We start from the raw sequence: 20,024 nt of genomic DNA, 5'->3' as shown, positions 1-20,024 counted from the left end.
ACTTTATCTCACAAGTTTACAAAAGACTGCATAAAAACGAGATACATAAGTTTTTTTTTTTTTTTTTTTTTTAATGTCTGCTGGCACTCACCTGTTTAAATTTTGTTGTAAATGTAGAGTATTTTTGACAAAATTTAAAATTTGTTTTAAGAGAAAGCTTCAGTTATCCATATTTTATGAAAAGCTCCCCAAACTTATGAAAAAGCACTTTGTTAATGAATCTTCACTAACAACAAAATGCGGTGAAGATTCAGCCATTATTAATACAAAAAAAAATTTTTTTAAAATATTTAAATGTAGGTAATTATGCAAAAAAAAAAAAGAGATTAATATAAAAATTTTTGAGGAATAGGGATTTGATGTACTTGCAAAAGATGAAATGCAGAAAAATGTTAGGCAAAAGCTTTTTCAAAATATAAGTAATCAATGATTGTAAATAGTTGTATTAAATGTAAATAGACTTCAGATTGTTTAAATTTATTTTAAAATATTTTTTGTATATAAGTAAACTTAATTTCTTATTACATTATTCTTTCAGGAACAGGAAACTCTTTCTAAGTATTATTTTTATTTGGGTTTTTAAACAGTATGCAGTATGATTCATTGAAATCATTGATAATAATTGGTGCAAAAATAGTTAGAAAAAATAAACTATGTATTGTTTATTTTTCACATCAAAATCATTCATAGAACATGTCCTATATTTTTCGTGGAAAATGTCCTATATATTACAAGTCGATCACTTCTACCCATGTGATACTGAAACAGAAGAGGTTCTGTCTGTATTTTCTATGCGGGAGAGGTGATCTAAGCATTATGAGTAACATGTTGCGTTTTTCTCCTCTGAATTAAAATAATCACGGCGTTATTTCAAGCAACAGGTCCGATAAAATGTAGCCTGCTTTAATGGGCGACATTTTACCATGCAAAAAGAACTATAGTTGGGGCAAACCTAACCTGGCAGCGTCGCAATGCTGCGTTTGTGTAGCCTTTACAATGCTGCCAGGTCAGGTTTGCCCCAGCTATAGTTACATATCTTAGTTTTATTATTATCAGTATTGTTTTAAATGTCATATTTTGTGATTTGACAGTGAATGAAATGACTTTACTTCAGAACACTAGGCTAATGTATGTGCTTCAGGTAACGTACCTTAACGTGCTAAGGTTCAAAGATCCCATAAGACCGTAATTTGAACCCCAGCCGATAAGTGTTTTGGCCAAGTGGTAAAAGCATCGGACCACAAAGTAGAAGAACGTTTGATCAAAACCTACCGCTGTGGGTCCGATTCCCATCACTTCGCAACTTTGTTCGTGCAAAATGTTGTCACAGGCGATCTGATTAATTTGTTAAGTTCTGATACCAATTCAGTCAAATCTATTATGACATACATGGGTTATAATAGACATGGGGAAAATGATACAAAACGAAAGGGAGAGATAGTCTTGTATATTCAGTTAACTTCAATGCCAGCAAAAAATAATCGAAATAAAGGGGTATTACATAGAGGCTACAAGCCTTGGATGCATTGCCGTGAGAGTAAATAAACTTCTTTAACGCGAAATGTAAACTTAAAAGTGACTATTAAACTCGTCAAAAAAAAAAAAAAAAAGACCGCACACGACCTTAAAGTTGCAGAAATTTGTGTCTGTAACGATCAGCATATTGAAACTTTAACAAAATTCATCTGTTGCGGCTGTGAATGGCGTGTAGACCAGAAACGGGGGTTGAACTGTTTTATCTTACTTCATGGAGCAATCAACAACTCATAGTCTTATTGGTTAAGATATGAAACAAATAATAGTCAATGAGAGAACCCGAGAGCATGTTAATTCAACTACGCAGAACAAATGAGTAGCTTGCAAATGAAAGTCTGCGTATGAGATTTTGTTGTGGTCGCTGTTGGTGAAGTACCAGTTTAAACTCTTGCTTATTAATCCATCTCGTTTGCTATGAAAACAAAAATGTTTTAAAAATCTTCGGATGTGAATTTCTTATCTGCCGTAATGGTTTGGCGTTGGTATCTTATGCCTAATGGCACGAATTCAAACCTGGCCTCGCCGGTGGAGTTTCAAGATGCAGAAAATCGCCAGCATGTCATATGATTATATGGCATGTAAAATATCCCTTGAGTATTCGTTTGCCTTGATTATGTGGCAAACTATTGCTTAGTTTGAATCCAAATAACAGTTAAACATGAAGGAGATTGCCTACGTATCGCCACTTAAAGGAAGAAATTGGCAGTCGAAACTTCGTGGTAATGGCTATCCGTCGATAGAGGTTTGGTATGAAAAAAATAGATGTAAGACCTTTTGAGGGTAATGCGCTAGATCTCAAAATGGCGAGAAACCAATACGCAGCCCTATTATCAAACAAAATATGAACAAATTTTGCATCTTGTTGTTGTTACTTATGCCACTCGTGAACTCTAGCCCGAGTAGCAATGCTACTCGATTTTAAGGCAGAGTGGGTACGGCTTCCGTTTTTAATCGAGCACCTATTTCTAGGTGGAAGTCCGATTTGGCTCAGATAACACGATAGGTGGCAGCACCATCTACGGACAGTTCGATAATTTAGAACCAGAATAGAAGCCGAACAACTTTCTGGTCTAATACCCCCAGAGGTATCGTTTCACTTGGAGGACATTGTGACCACAAGCATATTTAACGTCGTCCAGTCACCATTAATGACGACGGTGGATCTTTGACCAGCGAGGATCGAACCCGAGACCCTCTGGTCACAAGTCCGATGCCTTACCGATCAGTCCACCACGACCGCATTTTGCATCTTACCTCCTCTTAGTCTTTGTTGTTGCTTGGTCATGAAATGGTAGTAGTAGCTGACGTCAGCCATGTGTACTAGTTCGTCCCAGTACTTCAAAGCCCAACGAGGAATGGTAAGGTTGCTGTCACTCTGTGTAAAAGAGATAATCGCTATAATCTATACCAATAATATAAAGATGAAGAGTTTGTTTGTTCATTTAAACGCGCTAATCTCAAGAACTACTGGTTCGAATTGAAAAACTATTTGTGTGTTGAATAGTCCATTTATTGAGGAAGGCTATAGGCTATTTTTTTAAAAAAAATCAGATTGACCGAAATATTTGCAATTTTAATGTTTACATACCTGTTTTGTTCTATGAATTCCTAAACGATGGCGGTTAAGTTAACTCATCGAGAGAGCGCTGGCCGACAGTGTCGATAGCTACGAGGAACCATGCCGCGCTGCTCACACGCGTGATCGGCTGTGTTTGTTGTGGTCAGCAAACTGATTTTGAATGCGTTTTTTTTTTTTTGATATTCAGGTACATAATTTGGTTTTGTTGGATCTTTCTATTGGGTTTTGTTTTCCTTATTTCTTCAACGCTTGTTTTGTTCTTATAGTTGAAGATAATTACTTATCTAAGTAAAAATAATTTGTCGCATTATTCAATTGTGCTTGTTCTTTATTACGTTTCTATTATAGTATTGTTTATTTGGCGAAACAGTTTAAATTACAGAAAAAAATCCCCTTTACTCGCTAAGGGGCAGGGTTACGGCGGTGTGGTTGCTTGAACTTGGCAGCAGAAGTGTTATTTTGAATTTTAAAACTACTGATAATCTTTTCATGCGTTTTCGTGAATGGTTTTAAATTCCAAAGATGCTTTAAGTTTTTTTGAAAGTTGTGTATATATTTTAGTTGAAAAATGATCATTCCACATCAGAAGGGGAGTGGATTTTTTCTTATTCAACGGGCTTCTTTTAAATTCTTAGCACGGGATCACGGTGCAGGTACTGCTAGTTGAAAATACAAGGGACATCACAATCGCAAATTTATCTATTTTGCATGACACCTCTAACACGGAAGTAAAGTCATTCAGGGATCATTGAGAAGGAATAAAAGGCGGAGAGAGCGAAGCCTTCAGTTCTTGTACCAAGGATACGTAGTCAAGTGACATATTTGTAAGTTAAGTAGGGCCGTGGTAGCCTGATCGGTAGGGCATTGGACTCGGGGCCGGAGGGGCTCGGGTTCGATCCCCGCTGGTCGAAGACCCACCGTCGTCATTAAAGGGGACTGGGCGACGTTAAATATGCTCGTGGTCTCAATGTCCTCCAAGTGAAACGATACCTCTGGGGGTGCTAGTACCAGGTAGCTATTAGCTCTTGGACTAGTTCTAAATTCTCATTAACTGTTCGATCCGGTGATGGTGCTGCCATCTATCGGTATATAAAATAATGGAGGCAAGGCACTAGTATGCAGACCTCGACATAAAATACAGTTGAAGTCAGTTGTGACTCTTGAATAGAATAGAATAGAATAGAATAGAATAGAAGTTAAGTACTGGAAGAAATCAGGTTTATTCCACTCGTTTCAAGTAAAACATGCCTCCCATTCGTCGAAGTTGAACCGTGGGATTCGAGATCTTTGCCTCAGTATTTCTTAAGTCAATGATTGAATTTGCTCCCTCCAGTCACTAATTCCTGCTCTAAGTTCGGTATAACTTAGAGCTGCGCCACTTTACTTTGTTTCCTTTAAAATAATTTAATTAAATTTTTTTTTTGAAAAAGAAAAAAAGCTCACTGCTCATTTTCTCCATAAGGTTTAAAAATAAGTTTTCTGCTCTTTATTTTACAAAAAAGAAAAAGAAAAACATGACAGTTAGACCAGGGTTTCTCAAAATTTTTCGATTTGCGGCACCCTTTGTAGAATTAAAGCTTTCTCACGGCTCCCTAGCCTATTTCTGTTCACATTTATATACAAGGTGGTTATAATTAAAGTTACCCTGTTTGGACCCCTCTAGTGACCGTTCTACGCATCGGAATCCGATGAAACTTGGAATATAGATTATATAGACCATGGGGAGCAGGATTATGCAATAAAAAAATTAGTTAAAAAAATCTACCACCAGGGTAGAAAAGGGCGCATGCATCAAATATAACGGAAACTGTGTCACAAAATCGATTTTATTTACACGATTGGGTCAATGTGCATTCCACCTGCCTCAATCACGTGTTCAATAAGTGTTATAGCGTGTGCCACAGTTGAACGAAGGGGTTGGTTGCCCTATAATAGCATGAACATGGTTCCTTTATGCTATCCTTTAATTCAGGCACCGTCCGTATGCTTCCACCACAAACACGATAATTTTCAAGGATTGCCTTGACATCAGTGGCGTAGCTAGACCCGACTTTCGGGGGGGGGGGTTACTTCTTTTATATATATATATATATATATATATATATATATATATATATATATAATCGCTTGGAATTTTTTCCTTTTCTTTTTATTTTTTCTTTCTCTTCTCTCTTCTTTTTCTCTTTTTTTTGAGACTAACTTTTCGGGGGGGGGGGTTTCTCCCTAACCCCCCCCCCCTTAGCTACGCCCCTGCCTGACATGGGCCCTTTGTATGCCTTTCAACCTTCGATACTCACGCAGTGTGGCAGTAAGATTACTATCTTTCTGATAGAAGACCTTGATCAGTAAGGCTCGCTTTTTCTTTTCCGTGTCATCGTGATGAAGATGAGTTTACTTCTGCCTTTTTATAGCTCATTTAATTTGCATAATGCATAGGTGGTTGTTACCAGATGTTTTACGTGTGTAGAGCGCCCCCTATCGTTGATTTTTGAACTATTTTTTTTATTGTATAATCCTGCTCCCCATGGTCTATATAATCTATATTCCAAATTTCATCGAAATCCGATGCGTAGAACGGTCACCCTGTATATTGGTATCGCGGATATTTTGCGGTACCTCTAGCCTCATCCATGCGGCACGCAGCTTGGGAATCCCCTGGTTCCCAAACTCAATTAACTACATCATTTAGTAATTGAATCGCTCCTTGTTGAAAGGGAGTAAGTCCATTTACGAATAGTGTTGAACCCCTTTAATAAAAAGCTATTCAATCCTGAAGTTACTATTTGGCAGCAATTTTGAGGTTGATGAAATCGTTCTTCCTACGTTATATGATGCAAATCGTGTGATGCTTTGAGCTAAATGGGGAAGTTTAAACATTTAGAAATAGTATTTTGTTGCGTCAAAGGTCAATCAGCTCTAAGTAATAAAGCAGGCTAGTTACAACCAATGTTAACAATTCATATCCAATGAACTTAATAAGTAGGATAACGTTGGCACATTTGGTCCTCGTGCCCGATTTCGTCTCTCTTCGTTTCTCTGGTCTAACACTAGGTGTCGTCAACGGCGATATTTTTTCTGATTGCGGTAAGGAACGCAATTGGTTTGTGGAAGTTTCATAAGTTTAGGCCGCTGGTGCTGCCGTTTGGGAGCAATCATTCTGATTTTTGAAACCTTGAGTTATTCTAATACTATTTAAAAATGCTGTTTTTGATTTATTAGAATGTGTTTATTCAGTTGTATTTGACACAGTTGTCTAGAGTATGATATAAACTGAGTGATCTGTGAGTTTTGTAGTGTAAGGTTTAATTCACGTAGAGAAAGAAGTTACCATGTTGGCAAATATGATGTTCCTAATTTCGTTCCCTACCGAGATAGAGGAAAAAGACGTTGATGCACGGTATCCCATATCCCCAAACTTTTTTTTTTTTTTTTGACAAACATGGGGAAACATAGGTACGTTACCCTCAGTGCGCCTAGTGGCGAACACTAAATGTGCTCTGAGGTGAAGAGAAAAAAAGTATTTGTGACGCTTGTTTGGAGGCTCAACAAATCAACCTTACGTTTCCTTATTTAATATTTTGTAAAAAAAAAAGCACAATTTGTGATGCTTCCCTTTAATACAAGTCTTATTCCGTATTTATTATTAACTAGTGGTACCCGCACGGCGTAGTAGAAAGTTAAAAGGTCATTTGGTTCGCCTGTATTTTTTTCCAATTTGCTATATTCATTTGCTTGCCCATGTTACGGTTCCACGTTATGATAATTTCGTAATTTATTCGTCCACGTTGTGATAATTAGCTAGGTAAAATTTTCTTAAAATCGGAATAGAAAAAGAACAAAATCGAGTTTTCGAAAAATCACTTCAAGATGCACACCCCCATGCTACAAACTAATTTTGTACCAAATTTCATGAAAATCGGCCGAAGGGTCTAGGCGCTTTGCGCGTGACAGAGATCCTGACAGAGAGAGATCCAGATAGAGAGACTTTCAGCTTTATTATTAGTAAAGATAAAGATATCTGGTTCTTAACCCATTGTTACCTCTTCTATTGGAAAGGGGACGAAAACAATATTCCATTCGGGTGAAAGTGTAGTTTTTTAAAACTTATTTCTTACGAAAGACAAATTGTGTTTCATCTATTTAAACTTAAATACCAGGTGTAAGCTTAGTTGGTTGTGATACATAATTTTTTCAGGGTAATTTGAACGCAACATATATTACTCAGAGACCAAAAAGCTAAGAGGGGTGAGAAATATGGCGCCTTTGCCCTACTTGTATCTTATGATTTTTGAAAGACAAAGCAATGAAAATAAAATACATTACCTCCACTGACAATGTTTTATACAAATCACCGGCATTATCAAAGTTTATGATGACCTTATCAGCTCCTACGTGCCAATATTCGAAAAATTCCTGAAAAACAGTTATTTTCTCAGTACCTGAATGCAATATAATAAATAATTAGTTTTCAAAAAATTATTTTTCCTTTTGTAGCAAGTTGTACAGTCGAGCTCGCTTATAACAAACCCTGTTTTAACGAGAACCTGGATTTAGCGAGCAAATAAGAAATATAGTCGAGCCCGCTTATTAGAATATCGGTTAAAAGAATATCCCGCCTAATGTGATAAATTTTCAGTGTACCAAACCAATGTAATTTGTTGTTTTGATCCCGGATAATGGAATATCCCGCCTATTAGGATAATTTTTCGCGGCAAATTGGCAATTCCATTAAGGGGACTCGACTGTACTTGGTTGGTGCAATGTCTATGAAAGCACAACTCGCTTTTACAGATATTACCCCGCTTAAAGCAAGAAATGTAATTATGATTCATAAAATTTCTATTGCTTTCCAGCTTGGCTTATTCTTTTTTGGTGAATTTTATTTAACTTTCCGAAATCAACCGAAAGTTAGTGATCAATTATTAATCATGAGAACAAGCGATGAAACCCTTTTTTTTTAATTTGTGAGTAAAGAATCATTTAATAACTATATACAGGTAGTTATCAAAATAAAGGACTCTGTGACAAGTGTGTTGGGAATCGCTACTCTGCCATAAATGTTCTGTTGATAAAGGTGCCTTCTGACTCGAATCACTCACACTGGTGAATCCAGATGGTGGTTGAGTTCTCTGGTCATTTTTGCTGATATTGTTCGCTTTTTAGACATTACGATCCTCTTTAATACCGTCGGTTTCGTTTACTAACGATCAAACGGCACGACCTTGAGGGTCACGGATTTTGACAAAACTCTAGCTATAGGTCCATTCCCACTAAGTATGAGCGCAAGTAAAGCGGTTTGACTGCATAGGCCCTGGTTTGGCTGCAACGAGGGCCCAAAGTTGCTAGTTTGGCCTTAGAAATGCAATGGCGTATCCATTGGAATTTCAGACTTCGACACTATGTTCGTTCTCCCAACACCTTTGGCATCTTTTGTTAGTAAATTGAGTATAAGAGAGAACACGTATCTATTTATGGGCACTATCTAAGTTATTTGAAATGTCGAAACGACCTTGTATTTTTTTCTTTTTTGTGTGTGTGTGCCATGTGCAATAAATTAGAGCTTTTTCTCCTCTCCCATTTTTGCTCATCAATGTGGGGTATCTTTGATAGCAAAAGATAAAGATCAGAAAACGATAAATACTTTTTACTAGCAAACGATTAATATAAAACGAAAATAATTAGTTTCATTTGCAAACGATAAATATCCTGTAATTATGTTATTTTGGCATTCAAGTTATTGAAATTAAAAGTAGTAACCAATTTAAATTTAAGAACCGCTTATTAAAAATTAGTATCCAACACAATTAATTCGAAGGTAAGCATGCAAATGGCTCATACTGAAGTACAGTAGCAGAAAAATGGATAAAAATGGTAATTTTAAAGAGAACTCTGCTGAATCAGGTCCAAATTATCAATTTCTGACTCCCGTAGCAGCCGAACTAGGACCTATGCAGTCACACCGCTTTACCTGTGCTCATACCTAGTGGGAATTGACCTATATCTAGAATTTTGTCCAAATCCGTGACCCTCAAGTTCGTGCCGTTTGGTAGTAAGCTTCTCTTTTGTCCACTATTTTGCTTTGCCGAGCTTGTCTTACCGCGCTGCGTGTATGCTGTCATGACTTTAGATACTGTACCTCTAGAAACGCCAAAAAAGTTGAGATGTTTCAGTTACAACTGCTCCAGCTAGACGAGCTCCAATTTTTTTGCCCTCTTTAAAAATTTGAGAGGTCCAACACTTTACGTGCCTTAAAAAATTCCAAGACTTCCAGAACTTCAGTTACGCCACCATATACAACCAGAATATATACGTTACTATTTATATATATATATATAAAAAAAAACATCTCTAGTTTTATTCTGCATTACGTACAAAGCACATTCAAAAATGTCACTTTTAGTCACAGGTGTTTCCATTATTTTTATAACTACCTGTATGTGTGTGTATATGCGTATTCCTCAAGAACAGTGACACAAGAAAGAGACGTTCAGACAGTTCTGACGTCTCTTTCGTCAGACGAAAAAAAGATACTATGATGATTTTTTATGAATTTTAAAAATTAACCCGTTTTTTACGAGCACTCAGTTATAAAGAGCAAATATCGCAGTCCCTTTGAGCTCTTTTTAAGCGAGTTTGACTGTATTTTATTTTTTAAAACATATTACTTACTCTGTATTTATTATTAAAATGTCTAACTTCTGTGGATTGTCTCACCCTAGCTTTGCAGGCTTCATATTTCGGACAGTTCGGATTGGACTGTAAATACTGCAAAAAAAGACAACATTTTAACTGATTCGAAATACTTTCTTGCAACAGTTTGTTATTTATGCGTGAAAAATTTATGTCATATTACAATATTAACAAATTAAGAATTGTCTCATTATGATGTAATAATATTTAGCAAATATAGTCATCCTTTTTACACTTTAAAATCAGGGCCTGATTAAGCGATGGCTTAAGGCTTGGCTTCTCAGGGTTTCACAAAAATTAAATTAGAAAAACAAAATCATTTGAATTTCGAAGTCTTGAATTCAAATTACGTTTTTCGCAACCTGGAATTGCAATAGGACCTTACTCGTCGGGTTTTTTTTTGTTTCTAGAAATGAAATGGAATGGAATGGAAATGGGCAAGAAATTTTCACCCGTCATTTTAAGACTGGTGATTTTCTTGAGCAGGTAATACGAGGCATATCCATAAAAAGAAATGGTGATTAGGATGCGGAAATAAAAATTAAAGTTTTTAGGGCCGATATCCATCAGTAAACATATTATAAAGATTATTTACAGCGTATAACGTTACGTGTTTTTATTTGTTATCAATCTTAAATACTGGGGAATTCGTAATCTTGTAAATTTGTAATTAGATTTAGTTATGCTGTTTAAGTTCGCCTACATAGGTGTTTTTCCCTGAAGAAAAAAACGTAATTTTACACAAACGACCCCCCCCCCCCTTTTTTTTTAAAAAAATTGAAAGTGTGCTTGCGTCAAAGTTAAGCTTCGGGGAGAAAATAAAATCAAACTGCAGACGATTCGTAAAAAAATATTAAAAACAACCGCCGTCATGGTAATCTGAAAAATCAGAGCAACATCGACTTTGTTCATGTGAGTATTATAGGCAGTTCGTGATTGCTCAAAAAAAAAATGATACAAACAAGCACACGTGCGCTCCTATTAAATAATCTATATTTTTTAATAACTGAAGCAAAGTTTTTTTCCCGTGCAATCAGGTGCACGTTTGAGTTTTTAAACACTTTTGTTTCTCTATTTTTTTCAGACACTTTCCGGCACCTATAAAGTATGGTAGATGTATTTTGCTGAAATTTTATTGGTTGATAGTGTTTTCTCAGCAACTTGAAAGACATTTGATGCGTTCGTTGGAAAAAAAATGAAATATAAAAAAAAGGAAGGGGGGGGGGGGGTAAAAGGATGAGGAACAGCATGAAAGTTCTCTTGAGGTAATAGAATAATATTAGTAAATTCTGAAATCCTCCTAGTTTGTATGCGAATTGATGAAGGAAAAGCAGTTTTACAGTGGTTCCTATGACATACAGGGTGGGCCATGAAAGTAATGAGCTTTTTTTTTTTTGAGCTATCACACGAATTACTTATTGTCTTCACACTTGACCGTTGAATGGCGTCCGTCCTTTGATTTCATTTTTCTATGCTTATAAAACAGGCGTCCATGTGCCTCGAAATTGAATATGTATAAACGACTTTCTCGACTTTACACAATTCGTTTTACCCGAAAACAGTATCCAGCCCACAACATCCAATCCCTGGCATTCATTAGAATTTTGACGTCTTGAAATCAAATTATGGATGCGATAAAAGCTATTAGTAGGAACAAGAAACCCAACGAGTAGGGGTCCTATCGCAATTCGTGATTGTAAAATACATAATTTGAGAATTCAAGATCTCAAAATTCAAACCTTTATTTTTTCTGCCGTGACTTTTCATCGCAGCTCGTTCCAACCATAGATGTAGTATTAGCTAAATATATAACAATAATCTGGCTCCATAGGCAACCGAGCACTTCTATTAGGGTCAGTCAATAAATAACGAAGCAGAGGCTATAAAACAGTCTCTATTCGACATTCTTCAAAAATACTGACCTAAATTGTTTAAACACTTATCCCTCTCGGAAATTAGTCCCATAATTCCGTGCTCATGCAAGTCATTTTTGGCGGCTGCTGGAGACAATTACGCACGCACTCCTTAACTTCATCGTCCGAATGAAATCGTTGTCCCCGTAGTGCCTTCTTGAGTTCCTCAAAGATGTGGGATCACATGGGGATAGATCTGGACTATAAAGGGGGTAGTTCAAAATTTTCCCACTTAAACTTCGGCAAAAGTTCCTTTTTTGGACTGGCTGTGTGTGGTTCCGGTAATAAACTTTCACGTGATGTCATCCTGTTGCACGATAACGCTAGACCATAGACAGATAATGCAACTGAGAAACTTTTTCGGAAATTTAAATCGGAAGTCTTGAACCACTACCCCTTATAGTCCAGATCTATCCCCATATGATCCCACATCTTTGGGAAACTCAAGAAGGCACTTCGGGGACAACTATTCCCTTCGGACCATGAAAAGGAGTGCGTCCGTAATTGGCTTCAGCAGCAGCCAAAAAACTTTTATGAGCACGAAAATTATGCGACTAATTTCCCAGAGGGATAGTGTTTAAACAATTTCGGCCAGTATTTCTGAAGAATGTCGGATGGAGTCCGTTTTATAGCCTCTGCCTCGTTATTTATTGACTGACCCTCACAGTATCGACGAGCAAGTGTCTGAAAAGCGCTTGCGTACAAACAACTTTTGCTTTAGCCTGCTGTGATACAAACAGCAGTGCAACCCAGTAGGCTGCGCTTTTACCCGTCTACTCCAACTTTAGGTTCTGCAGAATACTTTTCAACAAACGAACACAGCTAAACTACACTTACTTTCTCATCAGGTTCTGGAACGTAGTTAACGAAAATCGGCTGCCAGGGGAAGTTCGACATGAACTCTCTCTCTTCATCGGGAGGGTACAGGCCGGCCAGGAAGCAATAAGCACTGTTCATGCACCGGAATGCATCTGAGCTCTGCATCTCAATCTAAGTAAAAGAAGACTCATTTTATGCAATCTGATTCCTTCAAGCTAACAAAAGTTTTACAGTGCAACCTCGTTTAATCGAACGAATTCAGACTGAAGACAATCCGGTTGATCGAAAATCCGGATAATCGGGGAAAAATAAGCAAAACAAATCTTTAAACCTGATTAACACCCCTCATCCAGCATTTGTTTGAATTTTGACGTCTTGAATTCAAGTTAAGTGTTTCACAATCACGAAGTGCGATAGGACCCTTCTCGTTGGGTTTCTTGTTTCTACGAATGTAATGAATTGGAAACGGTGGAGAAATCGCTCCTTCATTTCCGTTGTATGTAGTACATACTCAATAGTCATTGAAAACGGAAGTCAATATGAATAAAAAAAAATAAGTTATGCTTTACTAACACCTCAATGGATTAACTGCCACATTATGACATCTTTAATTAAAAACTAATAAGTGGTTAAATGCGTTCTTTTCCTACTAACTATCGGCTTCAATAGCAATTCCAGTGCAGATCTACTTCGTGTTGTTTGTTAGTAAAGTGATGGTTCTTTCTAGGGATACCGTGTTTAGACGAATGTGGAATATCACACATTCGGTTAAAATTTTAACCGAATATTCGGCTGAATACCGACTATTTAGTTTAACCTTTTTAAGTGTAGCAATGGGTTTTTTTCCTTCAGTCAAAAGTACTACTTTTAGTCACACAGGTTGATAGACTGAGCAGAAAAAAAAAGACCCAGAAAATACTTTCTCAACATTTATTTTTAATTATTTTTTAAAATGTCCGACTTTTCAAAGAAGGCGTGGTCTTTACGACGTCAGAAGTGGTGTACTTTGGAGCGCTGAATGTTTACGCTTGCTGTCTGCCATGTTTCCAGGGTATGATAATTCAGGAGCGAATGAAATATTGCGCTCCACGTTAATGGCATCAGTGAATGGCATTTCATCACTTGTGATGTCATGTGCAGAAGAGTAAAAATTAAAATTGAATCTGTGCACCGATTGAAATAATTGTTAATAAATGCTAAACTTTGTCAAATTATTGAAAAAAATGTCAAGTCCTATTTTTTTAAGCATGCTCATACAGAAAAAAAATATTTTTTAAATTTTAGAAAGGACCCTATCGTATTTTTCCTTTTATGGCAATTTAAATTAGAAAAGGCGTATCGTCGACTCAGAAAAAGTAAGACATCTAACTTCAGGAATAACGGCAAGATTACCTACTGTTGCTTTGGGGCGACGATGTCTATTTTGTGTTTTTGTTTACATTATGCATTTTGTTTATATTTTGTTCTTGTTAACATTAAACTTATCTGGGTCATTCTCTAGAAAACGTAACTTTTGAATGCAAATATTTTCCAATTTGAAACCTTTTGTTTTGCTTTTTTCATTCTTACATGAAAGTGTTACCTACTAGAAGTAACCATAAACAATGGCCCAGTTAAGTTCCAATTATTTTACTCATAAATAAAAAAATAAATAAATAAAAGTTTTATTCACGGAAATAAAAAAAAGGAAAAAAAACTTTTAATATTTAAAAATCGGGGCCAATTTAGTATCAAAGTAGTAATTTTGTTAATTGTGCATACAATCAGCTATTTTAGTGATTAGTGGGAACATATTATTAAGCTATCTTAATTAAAGGACGGCTTAATTAGTAGTTTCAAATGTACATTAAAAATAGTATTTAGTAAATTTGAGGATATACTGGCAATTTATAATTTTGGTAGAATGCCTATAATTGATGTATTTCCCCTTCATCGTCTATTTTCACCTCAGAAATAATGACATTGATAAGGTCTGTCACGGAGGTGAGGAACCGCCCAATAATATAGGCCTAATAGATACATTTTTCAGAGAATTTTTTTTTCTTCTTTGCTACAATCTGAACATGTTAAGCATATAAAAGCATGTTCACTTCTTTTTTTTTGCATTAATTTACATCCCTGAAATTCAAGTTCACGGAGGTGAGAAGTCGGAGTAACCACACTAAGTTTTTAAAGCAAAATCTATCTTCTTGTTTCTCAATAAAAATCTCACAACTTCAACTATGGCTGAAAATAAACAATGGAGCTCTCTTGTATCATGGAAAATAAAATTTGATGTCATTGCTGCCACGTGTTAATGAGGAATGGCATTTTGTGTTTAGGTAACGGAGGTGAGAATTTATTGTGTGACAGGACTCCTCGTCCTACTAAACCGAACTAAAACACAATATTAAAAAATCAAATATACTTAAACAATTAGTATTTGAGACACTTGTAAAAGGAATAATAAATAAGTACATACTTTTAATTAACCAAGTTATTATGCAACATAAACAGTCACACAAGGTGTGTGCCATGCTACGTAGGTGAGAATTCACATGTTATGAACCAAAAATATACTAAAATAAAATTATTATTAAAACATTGTTGGCAGGTTTAAATAGATATATTTTTGATGAAATTAAAAAGTATTGTTAAATGAATTGTTCCTTAAAATGTTTTCTGTAAAAGCCGTGTGACAGAAAAGTTACACTTTTTGAAGAATGACCCATCTATATTAAGTATAATTATTAATTTAAAAGGAATGAAAAATAAATTAAATCATTCCTTAAGAAGAAGAAATTTTTTTTTTTTGTGAACTGTGAACTTGGTTTATGTTTGTCAACAGTTCTGCAAAAAATGTCTTTCTTAATGCATGATTGGATAATTGCTGATCGTAATAACATGTATGTTATTGATTAAGAATCTTGCTGTTATACAAAACTAAATTGCTTAACATGTCATTACAAACCACAAGTGATTTACTGAAATTTTATTCTGTTCTGTAATTTAGAAACAGATAGTTTAACATCTGAATGTTATTCCGTAACATTGAAGTTTCTATACATGGGATGCTGTTATATGCAACAATTTGAACTAATTTTGTGCTATTGTACTGCAAGTTCCAGTCATTGTATAAAAGATGTGAACTTTTTTCAAAATCGAATGTCGAATTGGTTTGCTATTCGGTTGTTCGAACCATTTTACTGCCGAATAGGTTGTTTACTGAATGCCAATTGGTGTATCTCTAGTTCCTTTGCATTCTGAAAAATTTCCATGCTGCTTTCCAAAAGAATGACTGGAGGTAATTTCAATGAATTGAAAAATGGCCAAAATTAAGATCCAACATCAAAAACTTTGTTGTGGTTGAATGTTCTAGTAAATGTGATTTGGGCAGGTCAAGTTTACCATACCTGTATGTTTGTTGGTAAATTTGCTTTTGGCGAGATTTCTTTCCTTTATCGAATGTCCCCTAAAAAATGATAAAATAGTCCTTTTATATTCTGAGCCAAAAGATTGGAAAAAGAAAGCTTTTGTTTCAAGCGTAAGCTATAAAAAACCTATGAGAATAAGACAGTAAAAGGTTAGGGTTGAGCGGAAACTTTTACGAAAATTTTAGCATTCGATATAGGGTTCATGTATAAACCTAAGTATGAAAAGTATAGTTTACCGTTGAGAGTACTTGCCTCGTTGGGATTACTTGTTATGAAGTGCTTGTACCTTTGCTTTAAATGTCTTCCCAGGACAAATAGCTGCAACCTTCCAAGCTAGAAGGGAACAACAAATGTTTTATTTATTTTGATTCGTTTGCCTCTAAAAAGTTAAATCATAACTAATGAAAGTTCACATTCATTCTAATAAATAGGAACTTCTTATATGACAGTCACACATAAAGATATTTCATATTCTTCATTTGGATCTACTTTCTTCCCGTTAGAAAAATAACAAGGAAAAAATGAATAAACTTATAAATATGTTTAATTTTTGGGAATACGACTTAATAAGGAATCGGAACTTAACTGATTTATTAGAATAATCAATTATCCAACGCTTTGAAGCACAAAAATGGCAATTTACTGCAGATTCGTGTTTAGGTGTTACAAGGAACACCTTTTTCAATGCAAAGAAGCGTGAGCTTCACTTCTTTGATTTTTATCATTGCAAGGTATTTAATTAAATTCCTGTAGATTTGCCAATGTGGGTAAGATATACCTCAGCAATTATTGCTAGTACACACGAAGTAAATAAAATACGAGAGAGAGAGAGAGAGAGTTTTGTTAGAGAGAAATCTTAACATCATATTCAGTGACACAAACCGTTTCATGTATTTTTGAATTAAATTTAGCTCAGGAAATTTTTATCCATCCTGAAAATTAATGATTATAGAAATATTAATGGTTATTGAATATTTGAAAACCAGCAGCATCTTGTTGAAAAACAAAAAGCTCAAGAACTCAAAATGATGTTTATTTTTTCTTATATAATGGCAGAAGCATCAAGTCGGAAATATTGCTCAAGAATCTCTTTCCCCCTCCTTCTCAGAGGGACAAAAGAAATTTGATCTTTTTTTAAACAGCTTGTAAAAAAAATGGTTAGACGAACAACATTTTAAAAAATGATTAAGTGAACTCATTTGTTTTGTTTATTTTTAAATGTGTTTATTTATTCTGTGTTTAGAAAAAAACTGATCCAAAATTCGAGCGTTGTTTTAAAGTTTGTGAGAAATTAACAGCAAATTGTAAATTTTAGAAAAAGGAAAAAAAGACATTCAATCCTACCAGAATCCCTACCAGTTCTTTACTTTGTGTGTACTAGCAATTGCTGCGGTATATCTTACCCACACTGACAAATCTACATGAATTTAATCAACTAGCTTGAAATGATAAAAATCAGCTGAATAAATATGGCTAGTTTGAGCCATTAACAAAAATATTAAGTCAGCACGACAGTCGTTTAGACTCGTGTGGCGTTACATTTACATAACTTCATATTATTATTAATTTTTATTTGTTTATTTATTTATTTATATTATTATAATTATAATAATAATAATTATTATTATTATTTTTTGTGCACTTAACTGTGAAAAAAACTGTAGGAGGTCCGATGCTGCATTTGGTGGCAGTTATGATATAAAAATGAGGAGAAAAAATGAGTTAGGCTAACAGCAAAATAGTTTTATCATATTTTCTGGGTACTGAATTGAGTACAAGGGGAAAATAGGAAACCTTGTATCTCCAGACAAGGAAATAGACTGAAAAAAGATTTTTTTTTCATACATCTTAAAACTAATATAAAATTTCGAGCTTTTTGAGTTCAAAATGATCGAAGATTATTTTACACAAGTTACGCTGACAAATAGACTGTGGTGTGTCAAAATATCTAGCCTTTCATTCTTATGTGGGCAGTTCTCAAAAGGTGGGAACAAAAAAGTTAACTTTGAGCAATTTCAAAAATTTTCGAATTTGACATCAATTTTGATTTTATTCTATAGTATGCATACCTAGAACACAATATATGAACATGAAAAGACAGCAGGTATTTGTAAAAATTGTTAATTAGCAAATTTAATCAGCAATCTGTAGGTAACAGATTTTGGACATTGCTTTCCTGTAGGTAACGGATTTTGGACATCATCATAACGTAAGTTTCATCATTTTTGACAATTGTTAATCTGATTTTTAACTTTTCCAATGAAAATTTTATTTATTACTTTTTAAATTTTGCAATTTAATAATAAAGAGGATATTAATGAAATACTTGAATGGCTATACATGCTGCTCCTTACATTTAATAAAGTTTTGGAATGATTTTGAAGAAATTGATGCAAAGTTAAAAAAAAGCTTCAAATTAAAAATAATACAATTGTAAAAAGTGACATCAGTTTTAATAATGAATATTTTTTCTAATGTCATAAGAATTAAAATGATGTCTAAAAAAATTATTGAAGAAAGAAATTCGTATTTCTATTTGGAGATCGTTAAATTATGTTTCCAAAAGAAAGAAGAGAAAAAGAATTCTAAAATAATAAAAGCGGAAAAAAAAAAAAATTGCTAGCGCAGGTGATAAAGTCGCCAAAAGTGGTACAGCTGACGATAAACTACATTTGTCAGACTGGAATTCCCCTCTGGTAACCTTTAGCTTACCGTATACTGTGTTGTCGCCAATGTCGCCAGCGGAAGTATGCTTGGCGATGTTAGCGCAAAATGGCTTTCGTTCGATCATAGAAAGCCATGTTACTACTGTAATTTATGCATTGTTCAATGTGTAACGTATTAATTATGCAAAACACCAATGGATTAAAAAAGATAACATTATAATAACCTTTTTTATTGAGGTTAGAAGACAGTGGATCATCAAAAATTATGAATAAACGGACAGAATTATCGGCATCAAGATCGTAACGCCATTTGGACATCTCACATGTATGTTTAAGAAAAATCATTTTTCTTCTAAGATACTGCATAAAAGCTTATGAAAACACTTTTAAACAATTAAAAATTGATTCTGAGGATCGATAAATACCTTTAAAACAAAAACATCATATACTTAGTTCTCAAATAATTGCATTTTAAAGATCGCAACTTTTGGACATACATCAAATTTCAAAGTTACGTTTTTTTTAAATCGTTTACAAAGTAAATAATCTATCTTTATTTTTGTTATGTGTGTAAAATATTAACAAAAAGTTATTCAGTGTAAGATTCATTTCTTTAATTTTTTTTTTGAAACGTATGGAAATAATTAAAAAAAAATTTTTTTTAATGGTACATTTGCTCAGTTAACGTTTTGGTATGTCCAAAGTTGTGCCTTTTAGCAAAGAAAATATTTTTTTAAGGGCATTTGAAGAGCATTTTTTCCATAATTTATGTCAATTCTTGTCTCTATACAGTATTATAGTTTAACTCAAAAATTTTTGAGTTAATTAAAATGAAAGTTATTTGGTGTTGAAGCTTCAAAGTTGAGGTCTGTGTTTGTTCCCACCTTTTGAGAACTGCCCATGTTTGCTTTGAATCATAGACGGCTCGCACGGGGGGGGGGGGGACTGCCCTCTCACTTGCAAAAGCACTCTCTCACTAGCGATCGGTTGAAAAAAAAATTTTTTACATGTAGATTGATTCATATTTTACGAAAATAAAAACTGAAATATCCAAATAAATGAACTTTTCTCATGTTATTCTAAAAGAGTGAAACTTTAATTTGTAAATGGGTGTCTACGGTGGTCATTCACATCAATGTTCTTCGTCAAATTCCACATTTTTCAGAGGTCATTTAATTAGTAATGTGAAAATTCAATAATATATAGCTCAATTTTACGGAACTAGAGGGAAAAATAAACTTTCGGGGTACCACCCCCCAACCCCAACTTCTCTTGAGACCACTTATTGGTTTTACACACCAATCGCCTATGCTTTAAAAATTTTAAAAAAGAAAGAAAGAAAAGAAAAGAAAACTAAAATAAAATGAAAGAAAAGAAAAAAAAAATAGTGGGTAAATACATCGTCTCA

The 20,024-nt window shown here is 34.5% G+C and overlaps 1 protein-coding gene across 1 annotated transcript in view; it reads right to left on the bottom strand.

Annotated features, from left to right (window-relative positions):
- Nucleotides 1–20,024, bottom strand: part of LOC129222687 (lysosomal acid phosphatase-like) — a 33,562-nt gene that overhangs the window by 4,893 nt on the left and 8,645 nt on the right. Inside the window, exons 3-7 of the mRNA XM_054857217.1 lie at nt 16,203–16,283; nt 12,556–12,708; nt 9,785–9,880; nt 7,439–7,528; nt 2,791–2,911 (exon numbers count right to left, since the gene is read on the bottom strand). Coding sequence (XP_054713192.1) covers nt 2,791–2,911; nt 7,439–7,528; nt 9,785–9,880; nt 12,556–12,708; nt 16,203–16,283 — 541 coding nt within the window. The remainder of the gene's footprint in view (nt 1–2,790; nt 2,912–7,438; nt 7,529–9,784; nt 9,881–12,555; nt 12,709–16,202; nt 16,284–20,024) is intronic.

This window comes from Uloborus diversus, chromosome 5, assembly GCF_026930045.1.
Source record: "Uloborus diversus isolate 005 chromosome 5, Udiv.v.3.1, whole genome shotgun sequence".
In the NCBI taxonomy this organism is placed as follows: Eukaryota; Metazoa; Arthropoda; class Arachnida; order Araneae; family Uloboridae; genus Uloborus; species Uloborus diversus.
Note: the sequence above shows the minus strand (reverse complement) of the source record. Positions and strands in the feature narration are given on the sequence as shown.